This window comes from Varroa jacobsoni, unplaced genomic scaffold, assembly GCF_002532875.2.
Source record: "Varroa jacobsoni isolate VJ856 unplaced genomic scaffold, vjacob_1.0 scaffold_434, whole genome shotgun sequence".
NCBI lineage: Eukaryota > Metazoa > Arthropoda > Arachnida > Mesostigmata > Varroidae > Varroa > Varroa jacobsoni.
In genome coordinates, this window is record NW_019213336.1 from 17,123 (window position 1) to 35,225 (window position 18,103).

At 41.9% G+C, this 18,103-nt stretch overlaps 1 protein-coding gene and 1 long non-coding RNA gene across 3 annotated transcripts; one reads left to right on the plus strand and one right to left on the minus strand.

Annotated features, from left to right (window-relative positions):
- The first annotated feature begins 1,204 nt into the window (after positions 1-1,204).
- Positions 1,205-2,831, plus strand: LOC147753505 (uncharacterized). The gene is made up of 2 exons (XR_015311049.1): positions 1,205-1,621; positions 1,851-2,831. It is a non-coding gene; the product is annotated as an uncharacterized LOC147753505 (long non-coding RNA).
- A 1,834-nt stretch (positions 2,832-4,665) lies between these two features.
- Positions 4,666-16,115, minus strand: LKRSDH (lysine ketoglutarate reductase/saccharopine dehydrogenase). 2 transcript variants are annotated; one of them, XM_022833111.2, is made up of 16 exons: positions 15,203-15,847; positions 14,555-14,869; positions 13,872-14,024; positions 13,543-13,689; positions 13,065-13,143; positions 12,518-12,645; positions 11,941-12,215; positions 11,665-11,776; positions 11,094-11,224; positions 10,157-10,281; positions 9,782-10,022; positions 9,460-9,633; positions 8,771-9,110; positions 6,260-6,464; positions 5,487-5,663; positions 4,666-5,209 (listed from the first exon to the last, which is right to left on the minus strand). In XM_022833111.2, exons 1-16 carry the CDS (start codon positions 15,305-15,307, stop codon positions 5,094-5,096), a joined length of 2,823 nt encoding a protein of 940 aa, XP_022688846.1. In that variant the 5' UTR covers positions 15,308-15,847; the 3' UTR covers positions 4,666-5,093. The 2 variants fall into 2 exon arrangements, 1 of the variants encoding a protein (XP_022688846.1); XR_015311050.1 differs by lacking the exon at positions 6,260-6,464 and having other exon boundaries at positions 15,203-16,115.
- Positions 16,116-18,103: the final 1,988 nt, after the last annotated feature.

Consider the following 18,103-nt stretch of genomic DNA (forward strand, 5'->3'; position numbering starts at 1 on the left):
CTTTAATATTCAGAGAATACAATTCAAAGTACGCGAAGCTTTGTACCGGTATTACACTACATTCGCAGGATAGAATTATGTTTACTTTTGTCCAAAACTCACTAGAGCTTCCGTACTTCAAAATATGTGCTTCGTTACAGCTGTCTTTATTTAGAACTAGTTGACACATTGCTGGGCAGGATGGAGATCACTTTTCGAACCATATGTAGGGCCTCGAAAATTAGAAGATTTTTGAGGTGATTCTTCATATGTTATGAGGTGCTTGAAGTCTACCCAACTTAAGTTTTCGTAAGCGAACTAGCACTGCATTTTTCTTTATTTGAGCGACTCGTGTTTTTCGAAACAAACGAACCGATTTGTGTTTTTGGAACCTGCCCTATATTTTTTCAATGACAGTTTGTGTCAATGCTGAGGCTGTCAATCTGAAGTTTTCGTCAACTGATATAGCATTTAGCATCACATAGTGTTGTTATCTGTACATTTTAAACACAAAACGTCAGAGATTCTAAAGCTTCAGTTCCGGATTCTGATTCTTTCGAATCGGTGCTGTTATTATTGCAACGGCTAATACACTAAAACCTGAGTGTCAACTATAGACAAATATAAAATAGCGACTCCGGAGAATGTTCGAGTGAACCAATGACAAAAGCAAGACCCAACAGGTCGAACTACAGCAGTTCTCTCGCATGAACCCGAATTATCTTTCATGGTTAGCCTGGGTCGCGTAAAGCCAATTATGAAAACAATATTAGATTTAAATCTGTGGATGATAGCGCCAAATTTATCACAAAACAGCTTCAATTGAAAGTTTTTTTTTTACGTTAGGCAGTTACCAATAGGTTAGCTTTTGTCGATGAAATTGTTTATATTTTAGTATCAGACATATTTTGCTATTCGACGTAATGGGCCCATTTGTTATGGCCAAGGGAATGACTGACGGCGGCGACGACTGCTGATCACAGGCGTTTGTACCCAAAGCTGACTTTGGCAATACCCATGAGGGATCAGCATTTTGTGCCCTTCTACAGAAAGTTATCACATCCCTAGTGTTTACGGTAAATTTGAAAAGCCCTGTACTATCTATCAGATCAAGTTTTTATTATTGTCCTATTACTAATCAATATTTTAACTTGGTAATCGTCGTGAGACTTTGTTTATTTTTGCTATTTTTTTTATTTTGCTATCATCAAAATAAGGTGTATTATTAGTGAAGTAAAAGCGTTAAGAGATGGTAAAAAAACTTGGATGTCTGCAGGTAACTTTTACATTTTGCAGTATCATTTTTAAAAGTGATACCGTCAGATGTAAGTCAGAGGAACGATAAATGTGCGCGTTTATGGAACCATTAATATTTAATTCTATCATGTCAGAACCGCATGGTATGGTGAATGAACATTTTACTGATCATCGTGTAACTCAGGAAATCTGAACGTAAACTTGGATCTTGTCATTTTATTATTAATTGTAAAATAGGAACTATGATATCAAAAACTCGATGGACTTTTCTGACGCATTGTCCATAGCCGTTCATCCAGGTTGGGGTGCTCGTATCTATCCATCTTACCTTGAGAGACGTCTGGTGAAAGCCGTCCTGCCCCGCGATCAAGCGGATCATCTGCAGGTGAGTTAAGTAAGTCTCTAATGAGAAAAGACTTTCGGCTTGTGCCAACACTTTCCAGAAAACCATCACTCATTACGGCATCCGCAGCTAATGTGCCGCTAGTAATATCGCCCGGCTTGCCTCGCGGTTTGCACAACAATTTTTTCCACATGAAACCTGCAATGCTTTAGGTACAGAGGGATTTACAAGCCTAATTTGTCCTTTGTCTCTATGAATCTCTGCGCTACAGGATCTTCGTGCTCCTCTTGCAAGGAAACGCAGTCCGCAGCCGCTCTTCTTCAGCGACAAGGCCACATGGATTGTTCACTTCACGTCGAGAATGTCATTTTTATTATGTAGCTCGTTAGAGCTTTGGAAGGTAACGTGCTGCAACTAAACGGAATTACGCTTTCGTAACAACTAGCACCAGTGCGGCCAGCGTAGAGGTTCCCGAAAAGTGCTTTAAATTGCATTGGGTATAAGTCAAAGTTTGACACGCGCAAAATGTAACACTAAGATATTCCAGTTTCTCCCCATCAAAAACGACTTTTCGCGCGCGTGTTTAGAGTGACAAAAAGTGCTCGACTGCGGGGCGGAGCTGCGCCTGCGCAGAGGTTCATAAGGGCTGTACCCAACGGGTTTAACTCTAGACCTTCTGCGGAAAGTTACATCATTATCGAATTATTATGGCGGATTGGCACCAGCAAATCTTCGCAGGTCAGCTCTTGAGCGTAGAGACTGAACTGTATCAAATCCTGTGAGGCAATGGTTTAAACTTGCAAAGAAATGTGATGAAAGCTAGACTAGTTTAGCGGTGGCATTGTGAACATTTTCCTCCTTTGCCCTTTTTCTCCTAGAGAAGACCAGGGTTGCACTACATTGCTAGGATTTGCTTTGTAGCTAAGGGGCGGGGCCTGCGCGTCAGGCATGTCAAGAGGTCCACGAAGGCGGAGCTTCAAGGGTCAAATAGCGAAAGTGATTCTTTGCCGTTTCGATCGGTCTTTCTCGCCTTGGGTCCCAGCGAGCTTGCCGCCTCAATATCGAATTCTATTTTAGATAAGATCGGATAGTATTTTGGGAATTCTTCTTTCTTGCATGCAAGCCTCCATTCGTCGAGCTGCAGGAATCCGTCATGACGACGTTGAGATGTTTGCATTCGAACGGTGAGGAGCTCCGCGACCCGCAGGCGTTCCCCCGCTTGAGAGCATGTTTAGCGTCTTCGCACTGTGTTCCCGATGTACGTATACGTCAATGTTCTACGTCGGGTTCGTTTTACTTTTGCCGCTGAACTCCTCAATAGATGACGGCCGTGTTGATGATGCCGAAAGTCAGTTATTTCCTAAATTGCTTTCGTCGTGCGGTTTTATGTGGGAACGGCGGCCGTTGCCACTGCGCGCAGCAATTTCGTTCTATTCTACATATTTCTATAGCAAAAACCCCAGCGTTTCTATGGGGCATCAGATCCGCACCCACCGTGAGGAAGACATCTCTGAAACCCTAACAGTATCCTCCTCTTGGCTTTTTTCACTTAGTTTTCTCCCTCTTTCGCTTCCTAGCCGCGTTACAATGGAGCGTATCAACCAAGTACTGATATGGTTTCCACTTCACATCCACCTAGGGACAGCATAGCAGCCTCTTGTTCTCGTTGCGGTTTATTAGTGGTTTGCAGTCTTGATACGTCGTGCAGCTCGGTTTCACCGTAGTAGCCGGTGCAAGCCTCGACGACAACAACATGAAAATGCGCTGTTTTCCTCCGCCTAAGACTTATGGGGGTTTCTGATGGTCTGGAGCGAACAATGATATGCCTGCGTATATTTGTCCATATTCGTTCTCAGCCGCTGGCTTACCATAGACATTCGTACGTTCTCGATCTTTTTGAGTCTGCTTTTCCTTCTATCTGTCCTTCAAAATTTCTTGTTGCTGGGAACTAGCGCTTCCCCATGTTCGAGCTCCTCCCTCATATTGATTTTCGCTTTGGACTGAACCGGCAGACGGAGGTGCAATCGGGGCTCGAGAGAATGTTTTGGCGATCGAAGCGGCAGGAGAGCATAGTCACATTTCAGTTCACAGACACGGCCAGCTTTCGAAGTCAGGAGGTTACTTCGGGTTCGAAACGAAGATGATGTCAATGATGGACGATGGCAGATCGACAGGACGCGAAGCGAACATTGGAGCGTGTAAATGGTGTTGGATGAATTCGAACAAGCGCGCACGTATCTCCGCACCGGCGATATCGCACTGTCGTCGGAAGAATTTTACCCTCCAAGCGAGTCATGTGAATCGCGATATCACTACGGATTTTGCGTACATTGAAACATTTTCAGTCGAGGTGAAAAAGACGTGGTAGTAGCTCATTTCAACATCATTCAATGTCGGCATTTGCAGGCATGCCAAACAAGGGTACGAGCGATGTAGGTAGACGAAATTAAAAACATACACTGAGTAAACATTTCAAAGCGTATTATACTTATGGACGGTAGAATATAAAGATTTGATCGAAGTTCTCAGTCATAACGAGCAGTTCCGTAAATGACCCGTGAATGAATTTTTATTTACCACGTAGTCACGTCATGTACACTGATCACGTAAATCACGTGTCTCCACAACAGCAATATTAAATTATTGGTGGAATAATGACAATCGTTTTTTTCGGATGGTGAAACTTCAGCTATACACTGACAGCCTGAATCAGTCGTCAAAAAACTGTTTCGTATTCGATGAAATCTCGAGAGCGTTCGTCAAATTTCTCGTGCAAATCGCGAAAAAAATTGCAAAATCGTGTAAAATTACGTTTTGCACGATTCGTACATACAATTTCCTAACTAACTAAATAGACGAAGTGGCTCTCGTCACGCAAAAATGTCGCGTCGCCTTATGATTAATTATAATTAATAAAATTATTGGAGTGTTTTTGTTTGACCAAAAACATTCAAATCATATGAGCAACAAGGACCGTTTATGTGTCACTCTAGAACCTCTTCTGCCCTAAATCTGAGCTTCGTAATACCTCTTCGGTTGATAATTTACGCATTACATACAAGCGAACTCCAGAAAAAACGCATTGATCTGTGAAAGAGTGCTTTATTACGTTCTCCACGAACATCGGTAGAGGATCTTGTTCTACGCGTTCCTATTGCTGTTTTTGCAGAATTTTTCTATTTCTTTACTGAAAAAGACGCCTACGTCTTCTGTGCGTTTACATACTACGGTCATCTGGATCGTACACGTCTAAAAACAAGTTTTTCAAATCAACCGGAAACACCGTGAATCATTGTCTGTATAGCAGACAGATAGTATGTACAGTCTATTTATAGGTGCGTAACACAATAATAGAAGATGCGCTACACTGAAGGAAACAGCAAACCGAGAAAAGTCGACATTCGGTTAAGTTCCATTTTAAAGAACCTGTACCTGCTTCTGGATGGCTAGCAAACCGAGGTCTTTTGATTTTGTTAAGTATGTATTCGAGCTTCGTCTCCGTCGTGCTTGCTCGTCAAAGCTTCGTGGTCGTTTCTTCATAAGTAATGCCTTCTACTTCAAGCCGCTTCAGAATTGGACTGTAGATTTCCGACTGAAGCGGTAAAATCATGCCCTTTTGCTGAATCTCGCCTGGAAAATCCCCACAGAACACGTCGACTAAATTCAACACTTGCTAATTCATTTCATCCAGCTGCATGTAACCTCAATTATTGATTTCAAGTTTCGAAAAAAATTACTTGTACAAAGTAATCTTGTCAAACAAATGTTAATATATAATTAAAATAAGCCCCATCTATCTCTTTGGTACAGAGATTATTACTTTGGGGCTTAAGCAAAGCCCCAGTAATCATCCAGGAATCGATCTGGAGGAAAAGCCTATTTCTGCTGTCTTGTCCGAATCATTTACCCTCGAGGATCATTTTCGCGGCGATGGCGCACGGATAACCGACGGTCTTTGCCATGGCCGAATAGCCGCATGTCTCGCCGTAGGCGACCATGTTCACGTGGCGCATCTCTCTCTCCCCGTCGCGCCACTCGATGCCGATGTTATGACGCAGGATAACCAGGTCGCGCTCGCCTGGCCCTGTAAAGTTAAATAGATAAAAACGTATTGGGGTATCTTATAAATGTCAATACGTTCAACTAAAGGAGAGCCGCTTTGCCAAGTATTCGATCGGGATGTTAGCTACTTATACACGTCTTTGTTCCCAGGATAATACAGTCGTTTGTTCTGGACTGTCCACTCCAGGCTATTTGCAGCTGTAAGCACGATGTACTTAGAAATGTTCGAAATTATGCGGAAGCTGAATTTGAGAATAACGCAAAAAGTAAACAACGTATATGTCTGTTATTCGCCTTGTTACCAATTAAACACTCGGTTTTCCTAAACTCAGTTTTCTTGCTAAAGCCGAAAGTCTCCTGTCAGTGACGATAATTTCTACAATACACTAACTCTCTTAGCCTGATACAGGCATTCAGGCACATCAGAGCACATCAGAGGTGGACACTGTAAATACTCACGTCGATCAAATAAAATAGAACAGTGAGTTGATCTTGATAAATAAGCGAGCGTCGGCTAGAGATCATACCCGGAAGTGTTCATCAGTAACCACCATTAAAGCTTGAAACTATAAGGAATAGTCCTGTATTCCAGAACTGCAGCAAAAATTGAAAACTTACCATATGAAAGTTTCTTGGAGAGGTAATGCGTTAGGGTGTCCATAGGTGTCGTCTTCTTGTCAATAGGCATATCGGATATTAATCCTAGTTTATCGAGAGCCTCAGCTCTAGCAGTATCTTTTCCAAGGTAGTCAAAAACGAGATTTTTTACGTTCGACGTGAGGAGATCTGTTTGCTGGCCCATTAATTGAGACATAAATTGTTTCTGAAAAAATAGTTTTCAAGCGGGTGATACGCTACGATGCGTGCATCCATATCGATGATACAGACGTCGTAACTGCTGCGATGGTAACATAGGCATTCAACTTAAATATCGAATAGAATCGGCACACCTGATCACATTGTTGCTAAACTAACTTAAATATATAATATTATAAAAAAATAATAATAAACAACCTTATTAGATATTTGTTTCTGCCGCTATTTGATCTCCCGTTAACGTCAGGCTTCCAATTAGTCTGAGGCAAAAATATTTGACACTTCGAAAGGCGTCACTTAATAGTTGTGCCTTTTGAAGCGTTCGAGAAACTTTCTTTACTGTAACTAATCCTTTTCTAGGGTGTTTTGCCTCACCCCGTATATTCTAGAAAAAGAAGGCTAAATGGACCAACACATCCAAACTGTGCCATAAACAGAAGGAGCGGCGCTGGTTCGCACACGTTCAATAGAAGACGTTCTCTCCTCGTCCCCCCACCCCACATTTATCGGTACCACCGATGTTGTTGCTGCCTCATTCGTTACTATAAGCAACTAGAAGAAAGCAGAACGTACCACAACCGTCATCAGCGTATATATGGCACGGTAAAGATTACGACGGCATTTTCCCCCAAAAAATAACACCTTTGGACACTATTGCAGCTTCAGTGGAAGTTCAGCTGGTAGCTACTGTTATTGCAACCGCTTGCATTGTTGATATTGTTGCTGAAATTAGTTGTCGCTTCCGCCGTCGCAGACGTTCCTCTGATCGTACGAGTAGTTCAACGCCCCTGAAGCTGCTCCATCTTCATTTGACTTCGCGATCGTTATCTGCTGCTCTGTATGTTACCGCATGGAAATTTCTATAATTCCTCTACAAGTATGTACATGCATTACATAACAATATGGTCTGCAAGATGCACTTTTTTACTGCTACGTTGCTACAGCAGCTGTTACAGTGGTCATCGCTTAATGAATTATGTCGTGAGTATCGAAGTGATTGTTTGGAGTGGCAGCGATCCAAGCGCTTCTGCGGCGGTGGTATCGATTCGCCATTTATCTAATGGGGTAGAATAGGTCTGTGCGCGTTTTTCTCGTTTTCTTCGGGGACCATTCGGGTGCAGACAGGGACGAAGGGTCTTGCCATTTGACTCAAATATTAGCCTCCTTTTTGCCTTTCTACACAAGCTAGCGTTCGACATTATTGCTGCCCGCCGTGCTACCACAATTATGTTACCTATAAAATGTCGTTCTAATAGCTGTAGTGGTATGGCTAAAACCGGTTATTTTTGGGGGCAAACCAGAGGTGAGGTTCGCAGCCATTATCGTTAACCATCGGTATCAACTAGGCATGTCCACTGCTTTGGGAATAAAGGGATTCTACGTTTATGTCAATCACTATCACTGATGAGGCAACGAATGAAACTAAACTATCCTCTGTAGCCGCCCTCGTCTAGGAATTATCTAACCATAGCTTTTTATTGAATTTTTAAGTCAATAAATGCGAAGGGAAAGGATGAAGAAATCGTTCGTTTTTCGGTAACGCTGAGCGGGCCCAAAATTGTTTTCGTCACAAGATTAGTAATATATAAATAAACATCTATTGTATATACACATGTAGATAGATAAGCAAGCGATTGAATGAGTGAGTGGATGGATGAAGTACTGCCCACGCCATGAGATGGCCATCTTCTTCAAATCCATACTCAAAGATACTCAGATCCGTAAATACACGGTAGTCTCAGCACAGGTGTTGCTGTAGCAGAGGTAGTATTTGTAGGGGCGGCATACAAACGCGGGCGACATCATAAATGATACACAAGGTCGAAAAAGTCGACGGACTAAGACTTGCTGGGTTGTTGCGGAATTGTCAGGTGAAATCCGGGACAGTAAACGAAATCGATAGGCCGCAACATACCATGAAATCATGCATTGTTACAGGCTATTTATGATAATGGTTACTGCTGACGATATGGCCTGGCATTGTTGTCGTTAGCGTTATTCTAGAAAAGGCGGCTGCTGTAACACTGACAAAATCAAAAAGGCTGAAAACTATTCTACAGCTATATTGGGTACGCTTAAGCAAAGATAAATATCGAGGTCGAAACGCGGAAATAACTACGAATGGTGTAGAATTCGGTGCTTACAATTCGGAAATAAGAGATCAGTAAGAAATTAAACGTAACACGTATCTGAAGCGAATATACTGCCAGAGCTCAACAGAATTACCGTGTGTACCAGTTCGTGAAAACAAACGTATGGAAGGCTCTTTTTTATTTAGATTTACCTTACTTACAGGTTGCTGTTGGAACTTACCCAAGAAATCTCCGGACCGCGGGGATGAAGTGTTGGGTGAGGTTCGTCACTGAACAGTCCCATCATATGAAGGCCTTTTGTCGCATTGCAGAACCCCTTGTACCGAAGGGTACCCCGTATAACGGTTCGCGCACTCTGAATGGCATACATATCCCTATAAATCGTTGAATCACGATTCGGGTAACCTTCGAGAGCGAATCCGGGTAGGAAATCAATTGCTTCGACATTGTCCAAAAGAGCGCCGCCTTTTTCGATTTCAATCACCTTGCCTTCCTTAAGGTACCTTGCCCAACCCATCGTGCCGATTAGGGCAGAGCGGGGACTCCAGCTAAACTTATACCTGAACACAGAATGTATAATACAGGTAAGTAAGAAATAAAAATATCAATAGCGATCAGATTAGCTTACACCTACGTTGATTTTGTCGTACCTCGGAATATAAAAAATATCACTGCACCAAAGAGAACAAAAAAACGCAATTGGAAGTTAATATGTGAAAGCTACTCGAGTGCAATAGCTCTCACCTAAGTTTAAGGTTAGTGACCCAGTTATGATTTTGCGTTAAGCGCATAGATAATCAATTACACCTGTTAAATACATCTTTCTGAAAGCATTATTTCCGACTAGAAGTCATTGCCTTAGCCAAACTCACCTGCTGACGACTTTAACTCTACTTTAATGGCACTCACCGTAGTGGGTTATCGCAATGCTCGGGTGCGGGCAGACCGCCACAGAAGGATACAAATGAAGTGATCTTGCCTCCGTTCAAACGAACCTGATCGAAGCACTCCATAGCAAGCATGTGATCGATACCAGGATCAAGACCTACCTCGTTCATAACTGTGATGTTAGCTTTGGTGGCACTAAACACAGACCACAAGAGAAACAAGCTCGATTTAGTCTAAATAAATAGCTTTATTCAATCCTAGTAATGCATAAGAGGTGTACTAAATCCTCGATTAATTTACAGGTTTCTCTGCTTGTTCACTAAAGCGACCGCGTTAAACTTACGCCTCATGTAGTTCGCGAAGTTCCGGTAAGAGGTATGACGCGGTCACCATATTGGTCTGATGGTCAATACAAAACTCGGCAACTTTAGAGTGTAAGGAGTACGGAAGGAGCGAGATGACCAGATCGTTCTCCTTAATTAAATTTGAAAGTCCGTTAACCGATTCAGTTACGTCGATTACAGTAGCTTCAGCATTCGGGTACAGTCCGGCCAGATCTTCCGCTTCCTTCTGGATCGCCGAAGCTGGAATACATCAGCGTGATGATCAACACAGGTTATGGAGTCACGTTTCATCTCCTAGCATCTTACCTTATCCTGTAGAAATATCCTGACCTCGGTGTATTACCGATATGCATGCAACACATTTACCAACTCACCGACAGTCATTTGGATGTTATTATCTCGGCAAAGATACTCGACGAGCGGAGCCGAGACGTACCCGGCACCTAAACACAGAACCTTTTTTTCAGGCCCTTGGCTCGCTGTGACTTTCTTCATTGATCTGTGAAGATGTTTGAAGAGAATAAATGTTATGTCGTTAGGAAACATGCCACAGTTGTCCGTTACGGCGTAGTATCTTTGGCCTACCATTTGAACTATCCTGAGGTAGATTATTATTTTGCTTACCGGGAAGAAGTTGTTTGATCTTAAACGATGTTGTGACTAGAATGCAAGCTTATAAAATGTTTGAAATCGTAAGGAGAGTGAAATCTCCAGCCGAATCCCCCGAGATTTCGAGATAACGGGAAATAGCAACGAACGGGTTATCTGCTTGCGACAAGATAAGGGTTCCATAGAGACACGGCTCTTAGTGGCGATAATAGTAGAAATGGTACAAAAACACTATCAACATCTCAAACTTGATAGCATTTAGAAACTTGTACTTAAGACGAGGTCAACGTAAACGATACAAAATATTCGAATAAGTGCCGAGAATCCCAAGTATCACGGCGTTAAATGTAGTTAATCGTATCATGGCTCCTCCAGGGAATAAACAATTGCTTCCAAATGATGAACTTACCCCAAAGTTAGCTTCCATAAATAACAATATATTGAAAGCAGACCGTTCACAAAATTAAAAATATACATGTAGATATCGGCCCTGGAACACAGCGGCGGCCTTCAATTAGCTCCATTTATTTATAGATATATTGATAATCTAACTAGAATTAGGACGACAGTAAAAAGCAATATATATATATATATATATATATATATATATATATAATATATATAATTTTAAAATAACTTAAAAAATTGTTTTGCTTAACGAATGCTTAAAGTAGCTACCTGAGTTTTATCTTTTTTACTAACTTGGACGTGTGTCGAAGTGTTGCGATATATTCGTAGTTTTCGGTCAGCCCCCCGTTGCTTGTGATAACCGCGTTTTTGACAACAGAGCTCATTTTGTTCTGATAAAAAGGGTCCTGCGCATCCGAGTCCAGCTGAAAATTCACGAGGAACCGTGAAATACTTCGTTAGTGTCGCATAGCTCGCACACAAAGCGGTGCATTAGGAGCAGCGCAAAGACCGTGAATCAATGACTCGTACCAAGCTATATTTTGCTCTCGAAGATATTTGTGGTTAGCGAAAGTACCCTAGATGGACTAAAAAACACCACAAATCAGAGGTGCCAGTGAGTTAATCTTGGGTCGATTTTATCGATCGATAATAAGGTCGATAATCGACAATAAGGTCGATCGATATCTTGATATCGATCGACCTTAATTGTCCGATTTTTGACTATGCAGGTCATAACAACTATGTCAGCAATAATAGAGCGAAAGCTTGATCTGTTGTTGCGTATCTGATTTAATTTATAAATCAGATAATATAATAAAATACTAATAATAAAAAAAAAATATGACTATACTACAGAACTTACGATATCCCAGATGTATGGCATGAGCAGCTTTCCAAAATAGTCCGTCGCTTCGAGCGGCAGTTGTGTAGGCATATTGTCAATAGAACAGACTAGTACTCCGGGACCAGAAAAACTGGGAACAGCGATAGTAAAACAATATAAAGGAATAGTTATTGCTCTGACAAGATGATAGAAATTCTTTGAAATCAGTCCGTCTTTAGAATCTCCGCACGTGATCAATGATCAACGTCCCGAAAGCCGTTTTGTGCTTAAACCATTCGCCATTGTCAACTATACCTTTCTCTGCTTTGGTGTTGGTCAGCGTCGTAGAGACAGAAAGGATAGTCGATCGTGGTACACTCCGTCATGAACTCAATCGAACCTCCGGGGTCGGCGGAAATGTCGCAGATAGCCAGAAGCCTATGGGGCAGAGATGGTGACCCCTGAGAGGACGGAAGCCATGGCGTATAGGTGGGCCGTAGAATTCGCTTTGCATCAGGAATAGTTATGAGCTTCGGCGAATTTACTGCCCAATAGATGCCATTGACGATTACTGACGCATATGGTGCGATCTGAAAATATATCGGATATAGGAAACTAGTGGGATTAGCGGGCCACAAAATCGATTCAGACGGCCATAATCGCAAGTTCAACTCGCGCACGTCATTCAATGGTTTTTGATATAGGACTGCCGCCCTTCCAAACACCAATACTTAGAGTCCTATCGCCCGTAAGGTATTGGTAACACTTTTAAGCGTTTAGAGAAAGTTTATTGCAGTCTAATTTGAGTAAAATTTGGATCATCTTGGATCAATCAAATCAAAGCTTGGAACGGAAGGCCAGTATAATTGTTTAAAGCCTGCTAAATACTTACGTCCTTAGCGAAGGTCGAGTAATACCTTTCCGGGTGATCATCGCATTCCCCATAATCAAAACCTCCATCGGCTGCGCGTTTCCAGTGATCTTGACGAGTTACGACGGCTCCATACACCTTGTTCATTGCTGCCAAGAACGGAGTATAGAGATTTGATAAAGTCATAACGTATATAAATCACTGTTTTCATAACATCTGTTAATTCAATTCAACAATTGATAACACCGATGCCAGATTACGATTTCCAAAAGTTAGCGACATTTTACAGACCGTAGCAAAAGCCTCTAAACCTATTTAATGTTGGCGCTAGCGGAAATACTACGGGCAAAAGATGAACCTAGACAATCTACCGGCTTTCACATTCATAATACTGGTAAAATTATAGTACTCCGTTTTTCGCGCTTGTCTACCGCGCCTTTACGTGGCGTCGTGAAACCTATGCTTTGAGAAATCAAGAACGTGGTGAAGTACATGTTACAGATGTTTGTCAGTGGCAAGCTTAGCAATATAGAGAGATAAAACAGATTATCTGCAGTTGCGAACTTACATCCAACTTTACACACTTCCGGCAAGTCCTTCGGATCAACGTATTCGAATGGCATTTCCTGAAATACTTCCTGGGCACCCTGCAAAATTTCTCGCAAATAACATTAACATGTACAAATAAAACTCAAGAGCTGTTATTTATACGGTATTAATAATAATTAGATCGTCAAAGAGCCATGGACGAGATAATTGTATATATATATATATATATGGAGAGAAAATCCAGGTTAAGTTCCATTAGCGGTATCCATACACTTGTGTATACACCACGATTTTTATTCTAATATATTCTTAACCTAAGTGTATAATAGTCTACAGATTCAAAAAGAACTACTATACAACGACTGAAGAAAAATGCTTACATAGTTACAATGACATAGCGGGGATAAAGCCAAATCTAAAGCACACGTTCGTTGAGCATTTCGCCAGCTCGCTCCTGGTCATCGCTGTAAAACGTGGTCTTATACTTTTTACTTTACCTGTGATACATTTCCGGATCCGGTAAATACAAATGTTAGCGGGCCAATGGAGCGTGGCATCATGCCCAGAGCGATTTCATATCCCGCGTCCCGAACTGCCTGACGCCCCATACCGCTGTTCCTGTAGTTGTGTGCGGGACCCACATGCTAACGAGAGGATACAAGACGCAAAATCATTCTTGGGGGTACCTCCTAATACATTCAAGATCTAATATGTACCCGAAATATCTTAATTATTATTAATTGTTATAACTGAAGCTAGCAAAGCAGCAGTTAGACAGCTGGGCCATGCCTGTGATTAAGTAGAATAACAGGTATGGCCTACTTACCATAAACGGGGTATGGTGTCCTAGCGCGAGTAGACGCAGGCCAAGACCATGCAATATATTGATCATACCAGCCTTACCGGCGTACTTCCCAAATGCAACCACCCGCTGGCCTTGTTCATCACACATGCGTTCGTAGTCTATTAAACGAATGTTCTATTTAAGAAAAATTCACAAGAACAATACTTTCATTTTGAATTTGAGTGAGTGAGCGAGCGACACATTAGTCCTTAGGCCATAGTGCACTGCAATGGCGTATCGATTATGAACTTTTCTTTGGCGTAAAAATGTTTTTATATATATATATATATAAAAAATGTTGCAATAATTTTTGCCTAGGTCACCCTACGCCGCATATACAACCTGAACAACCGTATTTGATATAATGACACCTTATGTTTTTACCAGCCCATTTGTCGATAGAACATAGCTGTGATAATTCCCCATGACTTGCCTTCTTCGATAACTCATACATACACACAAACTAAGCTGTATATATGTAGCTAACACTGCAATATTAACGTTTCGTTTGCCGCTCTACTCCATTTCGTAGAGCGGCAAACGAGCTCGAAAGAGAACGTGTTGTGATACACGTAATCAACACTAATTCACGCATGCGTTTTGATGCAAAAGAAATACAGGCACGTTCCCTCTAATTGCTGGCACGTGAACGGAAGTTTACTCACCCTTTCGATACAAGCATCAAGTAGTGGCATATTCGCTTCCTGACCTTTGATCGTGTGCGAAAAGAAACAATACGTTTTGTTCGGATACAGCTGGTCAACGGGCACTTGCTTCACTCCGATAATAACCGGTGCATCGCTGATGTCCTCCTGGATCACTGCTCCAGCGTGCACGTAACTCTGAAGGGGATACGCACGCCGGTTTGACGGCTGAATCATCACCTTGACGCCGGCTTTCGTCAGTCGGCGAACATCTTCGGGTCCCAGCGGGGCACGACGTTCCCACACTGACTGATCCTCACGTCGAATCCCAACAACCTAACGTAAAAATAGATCCACGTCAAAGAGTTGCGAAAAATGTCTAGTATCGTTATGTTAAAATGGAAAGATCTTTTTTCTAATGCTTTTCAATAGAAGGTCTCCAGTTCCTACATTTCCCATACAACCGGTTCTAAACTACGGAAAACCACGATTGTTAAGTAAATTCTTTTTCCATTTTGTTGTTGCATAGTGTTAACAAATGATAATAGCATCAACTGTCATCCCCGCTGTTTCACATTTTTTTGTCCTGGTTACCGCTTCGTTTAGCACGCCAAGTACTTGTTACCTTGTACAATACGGTGTCACCATCAAGTGACGATGCGTTCTTACCCGCTGTGTGCCGGCGGCAGTGTGCTTAGCCGAGCACCGAATTCCGATAGTGCTTCGGAGTGCTCCGAGGTTCAGAGACTTTGTCAACCTCAGCAGAGGCGACATCTTTGTTCAAAGGTAGCCTGCTCCAATACTACGCACACACGGCACTATTGGCGAACTCCGCTAAAATACGATTCCTGGTAATTTTCTCACCCTTCGTACCTCTAAATTACACGCAGTTGAGGTAATTCGAATTGTCCGCTTTCTTCTTTCTTATAATGCTCGTTTACGCGTCTCGTAGTCGACAGTGCGCCCACTTTTTCAGTACGTGCATGTGGAGTTTGCTTATTTATGCTTGCACGTCCAGCGCTATCGAGTTTCGTACGGATAGGCCTAACTTTTTCCAGTGACAATGACCGCTGTGAAAGAAGAGGCTCCCTGTGTCTGCACTGCTTTAACGCTTGCCATTGTCGAAGTGTCCTGTTGCATTCGTGTGCCTACTAGCGCTTTCTTCTTCCTTTCTCAACAACAGCAGCAACGATATTTAATATTTCAGCCTCGAATCTTTTTCTCGATAGGTTTCGGGCGTCCAACGGTGGCTTCGACCCGCTGGAAATTGCCCTGAGCCCGCTGCTTATCTCGACGCCGCTGATTTTTTTGTGATCGCAGCTGCGCCGCTGTACGGCGCCGTCTTCCTAACGGTTCCCCTCCTTTCGTAGACGGCTACGGCTGTGGCTAACGTGTCTTAGAACTTGCCGTGCAGCGAAAAACAGAGGAGGCTGACGTGTATCTATCTAATCTATCCTTTCGCACGATGAGTTCACTCGTTGCGGCGATCCACATGAACAGTGTTTAGGTTGTCCCGAAAGGATACCACTGCTCTGACTACAAAGCTGTAATTTTTTTTATGGGTACATTAAAAGACAGTTCATACAGAATCGTTCGAAGTTTCGAGGGCAAACCGTGAGGACAAGCTCTGCACTTTGGATAGATAAATCTTAGTTAGCTAGATCCATTAGTAGCTAGTCCGTATAAAGGTGGGAAATTGCTGCGTATCCAGCCACTCTACTTTTGCCGAGAAACAAAACTTGGCAAAAGGTATTGTCAATGCCTTAGGTAAACTTCTTTATTTCTAAAGGTTCATTGTCATTGCGAAGGCGCGCAAGCAGCTATAATAGCAACGACCCTGTCAGGAACAGATATTGATACTTGTTAGTCTACTATGACAAACATTAACAAGCTCAATTTCCCAAGCAGAAAATATTTAGATAATCGGTCTGTGTGAGTACTTCGGTAAAATGTATAATATGACAGGCAATCTTGAACCACTCATAAGTTTTGTTCTTCCGTATTATGATGTTCGTTCTCTGTTAAATAGATATTTAAGTAACTTCTATATAGTTGCATATTCTTGTAAGTTCATTGTTGGTTAAATATAAGGAGTGAGTGTCAATTTAATTCATATTTACGAGACAAATAAAAACAACATAAAAGCAAGGTGTATCAGACCTGGAATCATTGCCATTGGATCAGTTTTTCGAGAAAAATTATTACCGCTCTTCGCCCAACAACTTTAACAGCTTGTAATCGTACTGTAAAGCAAATTGATTTTATGAAAGAGTCTCTTACGGGAAGCTTCGCAAAAAAAAACAAATTCTGACCTAAGTTGAGCTAAGTGAAGTTTTGAGTAACTCTTTCTCATCATCTGAAATTCATTTAAAATAGATGATACGACTAATCATGTTCAGGGTAACCAAATGTGGACATCATTTCAGAGAATATGCCACACAGCTGTAACACTGTTTTAATGGCCCGTCAAGCCCACGTCCGTAACATCGCTGAAGTCTTCAAGCCTAAATGTATTTAATTTCTCATTAGCTTATGCCCATAATGATGTTCGTGATCGCCAACGTCAACGGACATAGCCATCTTGACATTTGACCCTGATTTGTACTAGCAGTAATGAAACTCAGTGGACCTTTGGTCGGAGAGGAAAAATTTACCAAAATAATCGTGGCCACTTAAGAGATGTTTTCCCGTCTTGAAGTAACACTCCCGGCAGGAATTTCGGTGTTAGATTATAGTAACAAAAGTCAACTCCGATATGATTGAATACTACCCTTTTCACGATAACTGATTCTCATTAACTGCTTTTTCTTCAAACGATTCTAGAAGCTCTTTTCTAAGACCTGCTTAAAAGGGTAGTCCCTTGGCCGTTTACTTCACGAAGCACGGTACAAGCCATTACCGTTGTTAAAGCATACACGTAATCAAGAAGCAACTGTATAGGCGTACTTGACTTGTTTTGTGAAGTCTAAATATTGGCACGCATTTGATTTCTGTCTCAGTGCTCATAGGAGGGATAGGTTAATCGAACATTTAGGCTTGTGCTTGTTTGATGAGGTACGTCAACAATTTAAACAGATGACAATGATGTTAAAAAACCCAGCCTGAACTTAAAAGAACGTAAAGTAATGTAAAATCACATAATGTTATGACCGTATAGCTCCATGTGAAGCTCACAAATATCGTTATATTCCGTAGAGTTCCCGTGTATGTTAACAGGCTGTGTGTAGAATAGTTTGCTCGCTATACAGTTTGATGAGTCGTCGCGAGTGCGGCACCAGGTACCATAGTGGCATATGAGATAGAAGAAGACCGTGTATGCAGCCATAGCCGTAATAAAAGTAAATTAGAACAAAACATACAATACATAATGATTGCATCTTGATTTTCTCTCTGTTCTCAGTTCTGAAGCCAGACTGTGTTTTTTTTTTAACACTTCCGCCTTAGATAGGTATTCTTTAGACGAATGGTTTCTTTCATACGAAACGAGGCGTGCACGTTCCAGGTTTCGAACCTCGGCTACCCCTCGTGAGTTCACACACGTGAGTAGGATTCCCTAAGATTCGCTAACTA

What these genes read in the sequence shown, in the direction of transcription:
- LKRSDH (XM_022833111.2), bottom strand. Translation starts at nt 15,307, where the DNA reads ATGTCGCCTCTGCTGAGGTTGACAAAGTCTCTGAACCTCGGAGCACTC. An exon ending in GGAAGTGTGTAAAGTTGGAT is followed by an intron (nt 12,646 to 13,064) that starts GTAAGTTCGCAA and finishes CGTTCTTGGCAG; the next exon opens with CAATGAACAAGGTGTATGGA. An exon ending in TAACATCCAAATGACTGTCG is followed by an intron (nt 10,023 to 10,156) that starts GTGAGTTGGTAA and finishes GATGTATTCCAG; the next exon opens with CTTCGGCGATCCAGAAGGAA.